Source organism: Lentinus tigrinus (genome assembly GCF_003813185.1).
Source record: "Lentinus tigrinus ALCF2SS1-7 unplaced genomic scaffold L226scaffold_26, whole genome shotgun sequence".
Classification (NCBI taxonomy): Eukaryota; Fungi; Basidiomycota; class Agaricomycetes; order Polyporales; family Polyporaceae; genus Lentinus; species Lentinus tigrinus.
Window position 1 is genome coordinate 120,639 of NW_027137935.1, and position 16,219 is coordinate 136,857.

Genomic DNA, 16,219 nt, shown 5'->3' on the forward strand with positions numbered 1-16,219 from the left:
AGCCACTCCTCGAGGCTTCATGCGGTCAGAGATCCCTGGAGCGTTCTAAGACCGCGAACAGGCGTGTATCAGCCTGCTCGCAGGCGTTTGGTAGCACTCGCGCTACGGGCAAGCGACCGCACCTAGGACAGGCACGATAAGCGCATCGGAAACAGGGCACGGAACGTCCACGGGTGACGGATGCACACGGGAGCGGGCTCGATTGGCTGCATCATGATTCAGATTCAGGATCGAGGTCGCATACAGTATTTCAGCGATCGAGGACCGTCCCGGGACGCAGTCCGAAATTCGTCCACTCTCGCACCACTCCTCGCTGCCAGTCAAGTTGCCGTGTCGCCTGTCAAGCGTGCTGTCTGCGCACGCTCGTGCGAAGCGACGTCGTTACTGTCCAGCTCGCGTCCATGAACCCACATACTCTCCCCTCTGTCGCGATGCCCAAAGCAGTCAATGCACAAGCATCAGCATGCTTATGGTTATGATAATATGATGGCCATCTTGCGAGAAATCTGTCTAACCCGCAAAGACTATCGGTCCCCCTGACCTCACTGGGACCAAGCACAGGATCCAGATGTCGCGACATATCTGCCTTCGGGATGTCAATCAACAGCGACGCTTCCAATCGAAGACACGTGTGCGGGCTAGAAGAACGTCTCTTCATGTCCGTGAGACCTTATCCACACCACGAGGCTTTGCACACCGTGTTTGTCGTCCACTAGGCGCAAACAAACAAGACTTGCCTGTGCAGCGTGCTGCGGTGGCGTGGATACGATGCTCATAGAGTGAATCACAAGAGTGGTTCAGCCCGCAATTGGGGTTGCGGCATGCAGCTGCAGGGACGAGAGTGGATCAGAAGAGCAAAAATCCGTGCCCGTGCTGATGACGGCACCGGACGGCGGAGAGACATCTGAAGCTTCGGAAGTTCGACCAGGGCGCCCGGGAGCCGCATGCGGCATCCCCATCGCCTGCGCAAAGCCACATCATAGAGCGACTCCATGACAACTCGACATCTCCTCCTCCACAGTCCAGTGAAACTGTGCGTATAAGTCAAGTCGCCAACGGTCAATGGCTCAAGCTCAAGTTCTAAACCCAAGGACAGCCTGCGCGCTGGCCCGGGCACGACGGTGTCATTGTCATAATCGATGTCGACGAGACGACGACAGGCAATGCCGAACAGCATACTTCCAGGCGCAGTACACCCGAGTGCACCTCACTACAGTGATACACGCTGCAGCCTCGAACCCATATATGTAATGATCCCAGCGGGATGACAAGCAGCAGCAGCGAGCGCCGTGATCTCCGACGCCCGCCGGTCGTCCAGGACTTGAAGGATGTGGAAGGAGGATGCCTGACTCACCTCACTGACACCAAGAAGCGACTGCTATCCTCCATATGTCGTAGACGTGGTCTGCCATCGCGCACTGTACAGTTCTCGAGTCTGATGGTGCTCTTCCTGCAGGTTCATCCGAGATCTTGCGCGTGACCGCGAAGCTCGTCATGAGTACGTACGTCGCTAGAGCGTAAGTCAAGCGTTGCAGCGTAGGTGTAGCGTTGAATACGACTGTGGCATCGAAAGAAGCGGAGAGGAGGATAACAACGCGCGCCGCTCGAAATTCCGAGTTCCCGAACCCATCCGGCGTCTATACTGCCAGATTGGGCGATGATGTCATCACGATACTGAACGCGTCGCAGAGCAAGCAAATCCAATATTCCGCTCTTCTTCCCATCTTCATCTCATCCACAGAGGTCCTCGTTGTATGCGTACACCCGCAGAATGTATGCACATGTTGTGCTAAATGTATCCCGCAGAACCTGCACCACCCATGACGATTTGCAATCGATCAAACGCCCCACGATGGAGGACACCGCGCTGTTGCGAATCGGATATCGCATCGTCCACCTTCCCGCATACTGCATCCAACAACTGATGTAACGACACCAGTACAACAAATATCTGAACGCCGGGATACCAGTGACTACAGGTGCGTACCGATGCATCCGCATGACAACAGGAGCCTCAACAAGGATCGACGTCGACCTCCAACATCCTTCCAATCAATCGCATCCATCACCTCCCTGCCTTGTACCACGGGGACAACAGCCCACACCCCACAGCATTTATCGATATCCAGCTCACTCGCCTCCTCGAAACGTCCACCATGGATAGTAAATTGTAATGGGCACAACATACTAGTCTCAGCTCCCAGCGCCCCGGTCATAGCCTGCCCAGTCGAGCGGCGTATCCACTGCTAGTACCACCCCGGTCTTGAGTCCACCCCAGTCGCCTCCAACCACCCACACAGCACACCGTTCTCCATATGTACTCATGTAACTGACACCAACAACACCAACAAGCCCGCACGCGGCACGCGGCGCCCAACACGAGGCCGCCCCCATCCGATCCGGCCCCCAATCCCCGGTGAGCCCGACCGACGTACCAGGATCAGTACCAGTATGCGCTGATGCATGATGGTGCAGCAGAAATCGAACACGTGAACGTGCCGCCGCCCGGGGGCCGCTGATCCCGCCACCATCCACGCGCTCCAGCGTCCCAGCGTTCAGTATAGCCTGTCCCGATATGGGTAGTCGCGCCTCCCACCTCGCCCAGGTCCAGGCCCTGACAGTGTGACTAGTGACTACGCCCGATAAGTCGACATCCCGTCCCGTCCTCCGTCGGAACGGGACGGATGCAGAACGATAAGTGCACCAGTGGACTGTGGCAGTACATGACTTGAGGACCGGTATGACCTCGGGACCTCGGGACGTCGCGCATCGAGGCTCGATGGCGCCATTCGCGACCACTCGGAACCTTGGCAATGGCAATTCGTTCAAAACTTCACGTTCAAGTCAAGTTGGGGGCCAGCCGCCAGTCACCAGCCACCACCACAGTCACGGGTGCCGGTGGCACTGGCAGAGCTGAGATAGGGACGACCGTCGGCCCGCGGGCCGCGGCTGGCTAAGTAGTAGTAACCTGGTCCTCCAAGCTAGGCGGGTAGGTGCTAGGTACCCGGACGGTACTCGTATCGAGTACCGACCGCGTAAAGACTGAAGTTCCCCAGGGGCGAGGGGCGAGAGCACAGCGGTCAGCGGTCAACCAGGGCAAACAAGACTTCTATGTAAGTCTTCAACAGACTTCCACGTTTCCACGTTCGAATTGCGAACTTCGAAGAGCCTAGCCGCGGCCGGCCACACCTTTGCCAAACCCAGCCCGTTCGCGTCGCGCGATACTTACGCGAAAAGACCGGACGACGGGATTCATGCCGCCCCCCCTACTTACTTACTGCGTGCGTAACGACACTGACGAATCCAGAATCCAGATCAGATCAGACCCAGACGGATGCTAAGTACCGGGATAAGAAAGTTCACTTGGCCACGCCATGCGCGTCGTGCAATGTGCATGAACGTCGGAGCAGCCCCCTTCGAGCCTCCTCCGGCACTCCAGCTATCTTCCCTGCTTCCCTGGGCCGCCAGGCGCCTCCACTGTCCAGTCTCCAGTCTCCAGCCTCAGGTCGCGCCTCGAGACTCGAGAGACCAAAACTCGAAACCATCGATAGTGGCTCTGGCTCAAGCCTCAGGCTCGCCACACCCGGACAGCCTCCAGCTAAGTGCTAAGTGCTGGCTTGAAAGTTGAAAGTTGAAAATTGAACGTTGGACGTTGACAGACAGACGGCTGCCAGCTCAAGCCACATGGATGATAGGGAGAGGATCGCTGAGCCAAGAATTTTAGACCTGGATAGCGCGCGCGTCGCGCGATCCTCCTCCTCCGGCGTCTCGCTTCCGCTGGGCGCGTCAAAAATCATCGGTCTGAACGTTTGAACACTTGAGCCGCGATACGCATACGCGGACTTGCGGTCGTAACGGGGTAAGTGCGTAACACTATGCCATTATCTACGCGGTGACGCTACTTACTCTGACTCAGTACTAGTGGCAACGCTCAAGTACTGGAAGCTGCAGCACTGGCACTCACCCGAAACCACATGGCACCACACCAGCTCATAACCTTCAGGCACCCGCCGCGCGCCACTGAGTCTCCTCAGCTCTCTCGAGTCCTGAAGTTGTAACTTGTGGCCGGCACACCGAGTCTCTTGACTCCGCGCACGAGCCACGGCAGTCGAGTGGAACTTCCTTCCCGGCCTTCCCGCCCTGATCGAGCTCACCCCGGTTCTCTGACTGTTTCTGTTCTGATCGCGCCCCGCATATGCCACGCGGCAAACCCGAGGGCCGAATGGAACTTGTGGCTCCCGGCTAAGCACGTACAGCGCAACCCGTGGCCACAGTCCACTGGTCACTGGTCACTAGCACAAGTAGTCACGTCGCCAAGCACGAGCGAGCGGGCGGGTTGCCCCCGTTGCGATGCTCATTATGTACTTGATTCGAATTTCGCGTATGTAGCGGCGTAAACTCGTAAACGCGTACATAGACGCGATTCATTACCTCCTTTTCCGTCCACCTGCGCTGGCGTGAGGCGCGAGGCATGGTGGGGCGGGGTGTGGTGGGGCGGGGTGGTGTGGTGCGGTGTCAATGTCACCGGCCCGATTCCGGGCGGCGAGGATGCTATGGGGGAGACGGCTCATGCTCGTACGCTCGTGAACCGACCTACAAACCTACCTGTCCCAAGTTGAAGCTTGAAGTCACACTGGGCACACGAAGAGGTAGACACTGACAGCAAAACAAAAAAACAGAGAAAGATTATCACGTCCCGCGTCCGTACGTATCTGTATGTATGTATACCATTTTACGCGCGAGGAGCGCTCCTCAGCATGCGTCTGTGCATGCGCCTGTGCATGGGATGGGGGGGCTAAGCGTAAGTACAAGTGCGAACTGCAAAGTGCCTAGCGAGATAGATAAACTACCCGAGGGGGTCATGTATATAGTCTTGGGGCGAGTTCTTGGTCTCGGGGGGGATTCTCGGTCTGGGGAGTTCACGAGCCTGAGTTCTGAGTTCTGAGTTCTGAAAGCCTGAAGTTCTTCGGATATCTGATATCGGATACAAATACAACATGTGTGTGCTTGGGAGGTGCAGTGAGGTGCAGTGAGGTGCAGTGAGGTGCAGTGCGGGTGCGGGTACGGGTGCGGGTGCGGGTAAGGTGGATATATGGAATATGTAATATGGGATATGGGATATGTATGCGACCAGTGCGAAACAAAGAGAAAAATGTATATGATGCGTGCGTGCGTGCGTGCGTGGGAGTGACGTGCGTATGAGAGAGGAGCAAGGAGCAATGCGAGAGAGGATCGGGATCGGGGATGCGTAGTACTAATAGTAGAAGACGGGGTTAGGGAAGCGGGAAGCGGGAGATAATAAACACTAACAGGGCGCGCCGGCCCTAACATCGTAGTGGAGGAAGCGGTGGTGGTGGGTGAAAGGGTTCCCGTTCCCAAGGCGATAGGCGATAGAGGAGGCCCGCGACGAACAAGGGCAGCGGGTATATAAGCATACTTAGTCTTAGTCTTAGTCCAACGAGCAATGGGGAAGATGCGATGCAATGCGAGGAGAGGCGAGGCGAGGGCCGAGAAGCGGGAGAGCACGCGCGCGGAGCATGTGGTCATAATGTATATGCAGTAATGCAGAACTTGAAGAAGCCGAAAGCGCGGGCCATGGGGTGATGGTGTGGTGCGGCGGTCCAAACACGGGCGAACCAAGTATTGGCAGTCGAGCAGAGCAGCAAGCACGAGAGCCGAACGCGAATCCATGAAGAGCAGAAGCGACGCGCCTACCACACACACGGGCTCGCGCGCGCAAAGATATCGCCACACTTCGCCTTCTTGAGCACCGCAGGCACTCTCTGTGCCGCATACGCCGCCGCCGACGCCGAGGTCGCCGAAGGCACCGGGGCAGGCATATGCGCGGCGGTCGTCGGCGACGCCTGGTCGATATGGATCGGGGTGCCGATGGTCCCGCTGCCGACGACCCGGACCGAGTTGTCCTCATACCCCAGGGGCGTCGATGGCGGGGCGCTGGACGCTGGTGACGTCGAGGTCGACATGGACGACTCGGGAGTATCAGGAGTCTCGGGGGTGCTGGGCGAGGACGCGGACGAGGGTTGGGCGGAGGACGAGGAGTATGGGGGCGCGCCGGCGTGCACGGGCACGGGGGGCGGTATGGGCTTGGGCGGGGACGTCGATGGGGGCTGTTGCGAGCGGGCGGCGAAGGAGGGCGCGGGGGCGGTGCCGGTGGCCTGTGCGGTGTAGGGCGTGGTGGAGGGCATGGGGGAGGGCGCGGGGGACGGGAGGACGTAGGTGGGGTAGGGCCCGAGGCCCTTGAAGTCGCGGCGCACCTTCTGCTCAAACTCCTTGAGTGCGCTGGGCTCGATGTTGAGCTGCCACTCGAGGTAGGAGCACATCTCGCGCTCCATCTGGTTGATCTCGCGGAGGGCGAACATGCCCTGGCCGACGATGGACCAGGACTTGTTCGAGTAGGTGTCGTCGCAGATGACCTTTGACGCGATCATGAACGCCGAGATAAATAATCGGTGGCCCGAGGAGCCCCGCGCGGCGGGGAACCGGGCTTTTAGGCGTTGGAGGAGGTAGAGTGCGGCAAAGGTGACGGAGGAGTGTAATCGCGTACGATGGAGGGCGTAGGCGATGAAGTTGGCTAATGGAGGGGAGGGAGCGGGAGGAACGGCGGTGGAGAGCGGGGGCAAGTCCGGACACGCAAACAAATGCGTGACGAATCTTGCACATAGCTTGGCCGTCTCTTCATGGCCGTAGTATGGGTCCTAGATGAGGGTGTGGGCGGCTATAGGGAGAGAGGTGGCGCCTGGGACGTACCACAGAGTGAGAGGAACTCGAACCCGAGGGCCGCGCAGAGATCTTGGGCTGTCTCTTGCTGAATGGCGAGGGGTGGCGAGCAGTGGAGGGACCTTGTACAGCAGCCATGGGGAGCGGGAGGGACGAAGTCGAGGGGGAGGCGCGGGGACAAAGGGGAGACTTGCGGGGCAAGGGCTGGGAGGAGAGGCGTTGATATAAGCATAGCGGGCGAGTGGGAGGGGAGTGGTCAGAAATCGGGTCTACCGAGGCCTCCGGCAGGCGTGCAACATGGGCGCCAGCGAACGCTAAGATAAATCCGCCGCGCTTGTCCAGCACGCGCCCGTCCCATCACACAAAAATTATTTCTGGGTTTCAAATCGCCCTCTTCTGATCCGGAACCCCGGCTGACCACGATCCTTCCACGGGAAACGCGTCCACTCACCGTGCGACTCTTCCTGCAACGAGGCAAGGGCGTGTATGGACGACTCGCTTGTGCGGCGCGAGGCGATGGAGATGGACGCTGCGGCCAGAGTACGTACAGTCCGTGTGCAGAGCGGTGCGGGCGACCGACAGATCCAGAGGACGGGGCGGGGACGAGGACGCAGAGGCAGAGGAAGAGAAAAGTGTGAAACGTCGCAGGGACGACCCCCCCAGCCCAGGAGCGCAGGACGATATATACGTCCGGCAGCCTCGCGTGGGGTAACAGCCAGGAACACCCGGGCACGCAGGCGCCGGACGGACCCATTTGTGGCTGGTCCAAGAGACCCCGCTTCCGATGTCGGACCTTCCCGCGCGCCCCTCCTCCCTGCACCGCCCCCACAAGAAACCCGTCATCGTTTGCCTATTCAGGAAATGATCATGAAATGGTAAGTGAAATGTTAAGATCTATCATTCGCCGAAAGGCTGATGAATCTCCGGCTACTGCACCTCTCTAGGGTAAGAAAAGGTTGCGAGAATATTTTCTAAGGCTGAAAAGGTTCAAACGTATGGTTGAGCAAAGTATCTGGAAGTTTGATTCTTTCCTCCAAATTACTTACCATTTCTCGCGTGCGGAAAGGATACGTTCTTTGCAGTGCCCCGTGCCCCGCTTACTGAACGCCAGCCATGTGCGCGCACACAATACTTACCGCCAGAGTTCACTGCGCCGGCTTCCTCTCCCGCCGCAACTCCATGCCCGCCCCGCCCCGCCCCGCCTCAGTCACAACGCGTGTCGCAGCAACACAGCTCCTCCACTGCCTGATCCGCTCTCCCGTCGGCCTTGGACATCCACCGCGCGCTTGCAATCACTGCTGATTGGCAACCTTGCTACATGAAGTTTGAACAGAACTGGCCGCCGCTGTCCGCTGTCCCGACCAGATCCGCTCCCTCGCGCCCTGTCCCCAGTCTCAGTCCGACGTCCCAGAGCTACGTCTGGCGCCCCTATCATACACAAGGCGCCCCCGACCGTCATGCAAGGAACTCCACCTCCCCTTTTCCGGCCTCCTGTTTGTCCGCCCGTTTTGTCCTTCTCAGCCACCGCTCCGCAGACACAATAGCAGACACGCCTTGTTTGTGTGCGCTCTGTCTGACTCACGCTTTCTCCTTCTCATTCAGATATCCATATCCGTATCCAGCTACAGCTGCAGGTTCACGACCGTCGCGACTCGCGAGTCACGGCGTTGCGATTGATTGGGCATATCTGTACTCACGCGAAGGCCACCATCGCGTCCACTCCGCAGAGCTCATCTCATCTCGTCAGCAGCTCAGCGACTGTGTCCTCCGTCTTCTGTCTATCCGGCGCGCAGAACAACAGCTTCCGAGCATTCACAACGTCCACCTCGATGACGTCTCTCGGCGCCCGCGACCGGTACTCTACTCATAGATTCAGTTCCACCTTCCAAGTTCCAACCTCATACAGGTCCTACAATTCGTTATGCCCACTGCTCAGCGCTCAGCGCTCAATATCCATCACTCGGTGTTGAGTCGCTCGACAGAACGGCATTGGCATTGGCAACGACGACAACCGCCCACAACGCACATCAAGACTCAACTTGAACGCCATCACGCATCAGCTGTACTGTAGTCCGACGCTTCAGCGAACAAAGTTCCCCACACACGGTGTACCGCCCGCGCCGAGACGCCACCACGCCTGCCGACTCCGACGACGCGCAAACTCTAACAGTGAGTAACTGTAACTGTTACAGGCCCCGGGCCCCGAGGCTCTAGAGTTCCGGCGAGTCTTGATTGAGTCTAAGGTCTTCCAAGCTCAAGTTCAAGTTCGAGCTTCCTCCGAGCCGGGCGAAGATACCAAGTCGTTCCGCCCCCGCCCCGGTCTTGACCCCGACCTTGACCCCGATCCCGATCCCACCGCAGTCACCAGTACACCAGTCAAAGCTGAGTGTGGTTTCGAGGATCGGCATCATCAGCGTTCGCGTTTGCGTTCGCTCGGTGACGGTCCTGTGCGCCTGGTCCGCAGACGCCTCCACAGCCGATGATGATGATGACCCTCCGGACTGGGACCCTCGGAGCTCTCTCCGCTTCTTGCTCCTCTCTTCTTGTCTTCTTACCTTCCTTCCTTCCGCCCGTCCGTCTGTCCATCCGCCCGCTTAGGTGCGCTCGTTCTGGTTCTTGCTCCTTGCTCCCAGCTCGACGCACGAGTCACTGACAGACTGGCTATGGCGCGCGCCCCCGGATTCACAAGGGCCGCTCATACAACGCTCGGTGACCAGCGACCAACGCCGAGTGACCCTCTCTCGCTGCCACCAACAGGCCCGAGGTGTACTCTACAGAAACAGTAAACAGTAATCCTGCTCAAGTCCGGCCACTATCCACAACTCGAAGGGAAGGCTGAAGGACCAGCAGAAGGAGACCTCCCAGATTCACCATACGAACGCAAGTCGCGAGTGGCGAGAAGAAGAGGCAAGACGACCTACATCCCACACAGGTTCTTGCAACTGAACTCGAACTCGAACTCGAACGAACGCGATGGCACCAAGACCCGCGCTTGGCACTTGCGCTTGCGCTTGCACCCTGAGATCCCGGAGGGGCCATTATGCCGTTGCGCCGTTGTGCAGTTCTCCACGAGCTCTCTCTTGCGTTCACGTATGCGTATGCAAGACGGCACCCGCTCCTTCCTCGGCTCGTGCTCGTCTAGGTCCGTTGGGGCTTCCTCCGAGTGAGAAATGAGAAGTGAGAAGTGAGAAGTGAGAAGTGAGACGCGAGACACAAGCATTCGTGAGACGCGAGACGCGAGAGGGAGGAAGTAGGAAGTGGGAAGTGGGAAATGGGAAGTAGGGACTCGGAAACCAGGTCCCAGGCCAGTAAGTAAATGCGCTTCCGACTCCGAGTGCACGAATTCGAAGCCCTTGCGATCGCTCGGAGCCCGGAGTCCGCTGTCTATAGCACTAAGTACCGAGTACTTACTGCACTTGGGCTCCTCTACTCTGTGCGCTGTGCAGTGCGCACATGGTCCCGGGTCCACGCACGTTACTTACACTTACTTGCACTTACTTACTTGCACTTGCGCTTCCGGAAGCAGTCGTGTTGCGCAATGCGCGAACCGTTCCGTACCCGATCTCGGCCATCGCCATGCCATCGCCTTCAACTTCCCGCATTCAACTTCCCGCATCCAACTTCCCGCATTCAACATCGCGGCTTGCACGGCTTGCACGGCGCACGGGCCCCCGAGAGCCCGAGCTGGAGCTGCCACGACCGGCAACCCCACTGGCACCTGGCACGGTGCACCTCACGGTAGGTCATAGCGGCAGCCGGGCGCGGCGTCGCCGTCACTTGTACGTACTGGATCCTGGATCTGGAGGCGGGGGTGCCTCCGAGTGTCAATGGGTGAGTCTCCGGGTGCATGCGCATTGCGTGGCAGGCTCCTGTCTCACTCTCACTCTCGCTCTCGCTCTCAGTATTGCCGGCGCCGCTTTCGCGATGGGATGGGATGGTGCACACTGCACAGGTCTCGCTTCGCTTCGAAACAGACTCGCCGTGAGGGTGCCCCCAGGCGCACGTAAGTAGTAAGTACATACATACTGCTGCCTCAGTGCCTGCACGCGCGTACTTACTGTACATGCAGGCGACAGTGTATATCGTCATTGAATCATGTCTTGGATCTGAATCAGTGAATCACCGCTCCGGCTGCGGACACTCTTCTCTACCTTCTGTACGTACGTACTTCGCGTTCCGTCCCTACTTCTGCCGGGTGCGTAAGCGTAAGTGCGCTCAATACTTATCGCCACCATCATCTATCACTGGCATCCCATCTATGTACTCACTCACTTACTCACTCGCTCACTCGCTCGTGTACGTCTCCAGGTGACACTGACAGTCGCAATAGGCGCATTTCCGAGGAGCCGCGTTTGATCGTGTATCATATATGCACTGACGCCGGACGGTGGCTTCGCGGCGAGTCCCTTCGAGATACCGCTTCGCGAATCGTGAAGCACCCGCGCAAGCGTTATTACTTACGCGCACCTGGCAAAAGACGTGGACGAATCGCCGTGGCCCGGGTCCGCTCTCCGCACCGACTCTCCGAGTGTACTCTTCTTACTCAGTACTCAGTATGTACCGCGCACTATCAAGATGCAAGGCTCCGAGTCGTTCCTCCAAGTTCCAACTCGGACTGGAAATCCCGTAAACATCGCAACGTCGAACGGAGTCCTGGCCGAACGGGATGTAGAGTACGGGCGATTCGGCGCTAGCGCTAAACATCCCATCATCCGACTCAAACCCTTCGCCTTGAAACCTTCCTATCTAGATCATCCCACTCATCTGCACCCACAACTTCAACTTACTGCAACCCACTGCGCGCGAGGCTGAGGCTCGATGCGAAGACCCCCACTTCCTCCGGGGCACCGCCATGGCTCCAGGGTCACCGGTCCCCAGCCAACCATGCGCACGCAAGCGGCAAGCTTAACCCACGCTCGCGCTCCACAGGCTACAATCTGGTGACTGGATCGTCACTTCGTGCCTTCGTGCCTCGCCGGTGCCCATTGCCCACTTCCCTTTCCAACCCAGCGGTCCAAGTCTCTCCCCAGAACTTTGCTTCTGCGGTGCTTCTTCGAGTTCGCGGCTCGCCGCTCCACTCGGCTCGGCGTTGGGGTTGGGGTGCGCGAGTACCAAGCCGTACCGGTGAGTACTATTACTATTATTTTTGATTGGTGACTTGCTGCGCGAGATGTGAGATGTGATTATGATGCGATGCTCATATCCACGGACCACAGGTGATGCCGACGGACTTTAATGTCCTCAGAGCTTCCGAACCCTCAGAACTTTGCAGTGACGGGCCCCGGACGAGCCGACGAGCCGAGGGGTGTTCTGCAGTGCATCCCGTCGGGGCTGACTCGCGGCCTGTTGTTCCGCTCCGACATCATGCACATGCACACGCACACGCACATGCGCAGCCTCTTCTTCCGCGCGTCCGTGCCCACCCCATTTCAGTATGTAGTATTTCGGCTACTCGTCAGTTGGAACATGAAGTGGCGGTGAGTGTGCCCTCGGAGCGACTCGGATTGGGGTTTGAACGATACGTCTCGGACTCCAGGCTCGGAGTCGAAGAGGCAGCGACTTTCTGGGACATCACTGTGGACTCGGACTCGCTCGAACATTCGTCTCCTCGCCTCGTCATCTCCTCATCTCTCCGTTGACGACATGGTCTCGCGCTCTCAACTCTCTCAGCCATCTCCAACTCCAACTCGAGCGCATTCTGGCACCCTGCCACGGCTCGTCTCCACGCACCCAGTACGCCGCACGGGCACTTGTCAATTTCGCGTACCGTACGTTCCCGTTCCCGAGCTCAACGCGGCATGCGCTGACGTCAGGGCATGCAGGCAGCTTCTCCTCTCTCACTCTCACTCTTACTAAGTACTTACTCTCACTACTCTCACTCTCACTCCAAGCTCCCAGGTCAACCGCACCGCACAGCCCGACTCGGACTCCTTCGACCGCGCCGAGGAAGTTCCATATGCATATGCCATCCGACCGGTGATCAATGCGTTCATCGTCATCATCCTATGCAGACACGTAGACGTCCCTCGCCTTCAGCCACTCAGGCAGCCAGCATCGCGGAAGAAGACCCGACCGCGACTCTCATGACCCCCCAAAGCCTGACCCAGGTCTATGCTATGACGTCATCTCACCCGCACCGCCTGGCGCCCGTATCGTAAACTTGAACCTGAAAGTCGAACGTCGAACGTCGAACGACTGGTCTACCTCCTTTCCGTATCCGCCTCGGCGTCGGAGTTACATACGTATACAGCACACCGCACTGACACTGACGAAGGACGTCTGACGATCCACGAACCTTGTCGCGGCTGCGCGCACACCTCTCGTAACCCCAAACTCCCGAGTTAACCCGCACAGCGCACAGAAAGCCTAACTGTCCGCAGGCGGCCGCGCCCGGGGACCTCCGACTCGCGTAGCCTTGGCAAGGGTGGGACCGCTCGGGCGAGTACTCGACGCTCAGGGAACTCAGGGCGCAGGAGACTCAGTACTGAGTGACGGGTCAAGTCAACATGGCAGCTGCGTCTCCACGGTCGGCGTTCGCGGCATGTGCCCCGCCTTCGACACTTCGTTGCTTCCCCAGGCCAATGCACTTCCAGGTTAGTAAGTAAGTCCCAGTGCGAAATTTGAACGCCACTTCTATACACTTATCATTTACACTGTATAGTACCGACTCCACGCACAACGGGCTTCTGTGGGGGCGTGTCGCTGTTCTGGAATTCACGCGTCCGTCACCGTGGCGTACGCTCACGAACGCGCCATATCCGACGTCCGTCAGCTTCTCGCTTATGAAACCCCGTCGGCGGGGGTGCGGTCTCTTCGCGCGACGCCATGGTCCCCGTCAGGGGATTCACGGCGTCAGGGCTTCAAGGCTTCAGTGCCAGTGCGAGGTGTACCGTGTCGACGGTTCGATGTCTGATCTCACCCGAGGGTGCCTGTTGCTATAAGCGCGCCTCCTCTACCTCTCACGTCTGCCAGAACCCACTATGCGAGGATCTGCAGCTCACTCAGCCTGAGCGCTGAGCACTGACAACTGTAATGGTCTGCACAGCGGCTCCCACCGAGCGGTGACTGTTGCAATTTTGCATTGATGCCGATTCGCCCATAGCCCATCGGGAGTTGATCCCACGATCCGCCTCTCCTAGCCTCAATTCTCCAGCCGCACATCACTGTTCCCTGTTCCAACTTCCCTGTGCGGTGTTCACATCTTGAGCTTGACAGTCACCAGTTGACACCCGCATATGCCACATGCCTCCTCGCCGTCGCCGTCGCAGCGTTCTCCCATCTAGCAACGTTTCGCTGCGAAGCCCGACCCTTGATCCCAGCAGCCAGCGCCCCCGCCACGAGTAACTGGCACCCGCCCGCAGGAGGCCGTCGCGAGATATATTGACATGCCAGCTACTCAGGTCGCGGTGCGATATCGGACACGCGGGTGATGTTGGCAGTTGCAATTGCATCGCCTCCAATCAAGGCGCGAAGACAGTCCTCAATTGACCGGCGGACGCGTTTCCCATGGTCCGTCCCCCTGCGCCCACTTGCCTACTGCAGTCGCGGACTCGCGGACTCTGCTCCGCACGCTGTCCGGCGTTCATACCGGACTGCGAGACGACTGGCTGCGGAAATCGCCGGCCCGTGGGACCTGGGAGGTCCTTTGCATCAGGAAAAACCTCCCTTACTAACCGGCTCTAATTGGTCATAATTATGGGTTTTAGAAGGGATTATCGAATTATACTAATACACGAGGTCCCTTTATAATGAGAGCCGTTATACGGCCATTAGTGTGCAATTAGACAGGACCAACGGAGCCGTTATTCACATTGGTTTTCGTGGCACAAGGCGTTGTTAGAGGAGAGAAAATGCACTATATTGTTATCTATCAAATGGTACATCGAGCGAGATACACGAGGCATCCTAACTACGCTACAGTAACCTTCCCAGCGTGTAGTCCAAAACCTGGGGCATGGCACTCGTCAACGACTACATCGCTCCTCTACCGCTGTGTCATCCTGTGAGATATGTATGAACACCGTACCGTCGAACATATCATACGAGCAGAGAGTACTCACATTTCCCGAGGGTTCCCCTATGATAGAGCGTAGAGACGAGCGAGCATGACGTTGACGCTTGCAGCATATCTGGCTGGTATGAAAGTGAGGAAACCTTACTAGATCTACCGGCGAAAGAAACACATTTCGTCGTCCGATCCTAGACATGGAGCCTGAGGCTTGAGTTCCGACAAGCTACGCAGAGATCCTCCAAATCAACAGAGAGCAGAGAGCCGGCAGAAAGCAGAACACAGCCGACAGCGAGCCCAGGAGCCTACAGAACCCAGCTGAGAGTCAGATAACAGGCCTCAAGAAGAGCTCGCAGTCATAGCGGAGGAGGAACAGAAGTGGCCGCAGAATGTGTGGAAGAAATTTGGTAGGCGCTTCCTATCCGGGCGCCCTCCACCAATTTAGGGCAGGTCAGAATCTCCATCGCGATGACTTGGGCTTATGGTACACGACCTCCCAATATACGACCCACACCTCGTACGCGACTTCCTGTGGAAATTCCAGACTACATGTTACATGTCTGGGTAATCTCTCATCGTGGTAACATTTCCCTGCCTCACAAACAGGAAATGTCGACACGCCGGTCACTTAGTTGGCATTAGTAGTATTATCTCGGCTTGCGTACTAATATATCACTCATTAGGATGGGAGGTTTTTCCTGATGTGGTTGTTTTTACGGCAGGTACGTACGTACTTGCTATGTACTGCACATCGACCGCTGCTGACCACATCTGATATTACTTATGCTGATACCTTGTAGGTTGTACTTGTACAGCACTCATGAGTAAGTACCCAGTGCCCAACGGCATGCGTCACGGCGACGCCGCTTGCAGCGGGCGCGCCGCCTTCGGTCATGGTATCCCCAAGTACGCTGCGCACAACACAACGTGTGGATATCGTGTTGCTCGGATGTTGCAGGGCAGATGACTCGGATCTTGGGGATGACCTGCTTGTGACATGACGTTCAAGGTGAGCTGTTCATCTCTCGCTGCTCGCGCTGTACTCGAGTACTGATGGGTGACGCGCGTTTTCAGTTGGACATTGCCTGCACCGCGCACCGCTTGAGACCGCCGGTGAGGCTCGGACTCGACATCGGACATTCGTACTGCTGCCGGTGATTCAGACCAACAGGTATGTAGTCGTGCGCACATCCGGACATGCGCTGACACGCAACAATCACTGGGTATCTCGAGGCACGCACACACAAGAGACAAGGACAGAGACCAACTATCACGAGTCGCAACCTCGCCGTACCGCCTTGCTGTACCCTGTGCGAGTTGAGGACGGGCTCGGGACCCGGGCGAGTACTTCCCTTAGCCCTTTGAGCCTCCCAGTAAAGGTTCCATCACCCCCACTTGGCAAGTCAAGCCAGCGCTCCTACCGCAACGCCCAACTCCGAGTCAGGCTTCAGCACTCGCAGCCCCAGCGCGACT

The 16,219-nt window shown here is 58.0% G+C and overlaps 4 protein-coding genes across 4 annotated transcripts; 3 read left to right on the plus strand and 1 right to left on the minus strand.

Annotated features, from left to right (window-relative positions):
- Window positions 1-5,711: 5,711 nt before the first annotated feature.
- On the minus strand, window positions 5,712-6,876 carry L226DRAFT_547122 (cyclin-like protein; the record flags this gene model as incomplete). The annotated part of the gene is made up of 2 exons (XM_067682474.1): window positions 5,712-6,716; window positions 6,769-6,876. 2 exons carry the CDS (start codon window positions 6,874-6,876, stop codon window positions 5,712-5,714), a joined length of 1,113 nt encoding a protein of 370 aa, XP_067532439.1.
- Window positions 6,877-10,075: 3,199 nt separating this feature from the next.
- Window positions 10,076-10,788, plus strand: L226DRAFT_164013 (uncharacterized protein). Its single transcript, XM_067672575.1, has 2 exons — window positions 10,076-10,569; window positions 10,641-10,788. The coding sequence occupies exons 1-2, from the start codon at window positions 10,192-10,194 to the stop codon at window positions 10,743-10,745; spliced, it is 483 nt and encodes a 160-aa protein (XP_067532440.1). The 5' UTR covers window positions 10,076-10,191; the 3' UTR covers window positions 10,746-10,788.
- Window positions 10,789-11,708: 920 nt separating this feature from the next.
- On the plus strand, window positions 11,709-12,981 carry L226DRAFT_164016 (uncharacterized protein). The gene is made up of 4 exons (XM_067672576.1): window positions 11,709-11,862; window positions 11,955-12,215; window positions 12,275-12,506; window positions 12,561-12,981. Exons 2-4 carry the CDS (start codon window positions 11,958-11,960, stop codon window positions 12,716-12,718), a joined length of 648 nt encoding a protein of 215 aa, XP_067532441.1. The 5' UTR covers window positions 11,709-11,862; window positions 11,955-11,957; the 3' UTR covers window positions 12,719-12,981.
- L226DRAFT_164006 (uncharacterized protein) lies at window positions 12,982-13,789 on the plus strand. Its single transcript, XM_067672574.1, has 2 exons — window positions 12,982-13,339; window positions 13,400-13,789. The coding sequence occupies exons 1-2, from the start codon at window positions 13,245-13,247 to the stop codon at window positions 13,677-13,679; spliced, it is 375 nt and encodes a 124-aa protein (XP_067532442.1). The 5' UTR covers window positions 12,982-13,244; the 3' UTR covers window positions 13,680-13,789.
- The last annotated feature ends 2,430 nt before the right edge of the window (window positions 13,790-16,219 follow it).

Excerpts from the sequence above, each read along its gene's own strand:
- L226DRAFT_164006 (XM_067672574.1), top strand. The coding sequence starts at position 13,245 with ATGGCAGCTGCGTCTCCACGGTCGGCGTTCGCGGCATGTGCCCCGCCT. Across the intron at positions 13,340-13,399 it reads ATGCACTTCCAGGTTAGTAA|TACCGACTCCACGCACAACG; the intron begins GTAAGTCCCAGT and ends TACACTGTATAG.
- L226DRAFT_164016 (XM_067672576.1), top strand. The coding sequence starts at position 11,958 with ATGCCGACGGACTTTAATGTCCTCAGAGCTTCCGAACCCTCAGAACTT. Across the intron at positions 12,216-12,274 it reads AGTTGGAACATGAAGTGGCG|GCTCGGAGTCGAAGAGGCAG; the intron begins GTGAGTGTGCCC and ends CTCGGACTCCAG. Across the intron at positions 12,507-12,560 it reads ACTTGTCAATTTCGCGTACC|GCAGCTTCTCCTCTCTCACT; the intron begins GTACGTTCCCGT and ends CAGGGCATGCAG.
- L226DRAFT_164013 (XM_067672575.1), top strand. The coding sequence starts at position 10,192 with ATGGTCCCGGGTCCACGCACGTTACTTACACTTACTTGCACTTACTTA. Across the intron at positions 10,570-10,640 it reads GTGCCTCCGAGTGTCAATGG|TATTGCCGGCGCCGCTTTCG; the intron begins GTGAGTCTCCGG and ends TCTCGCTCTCAG.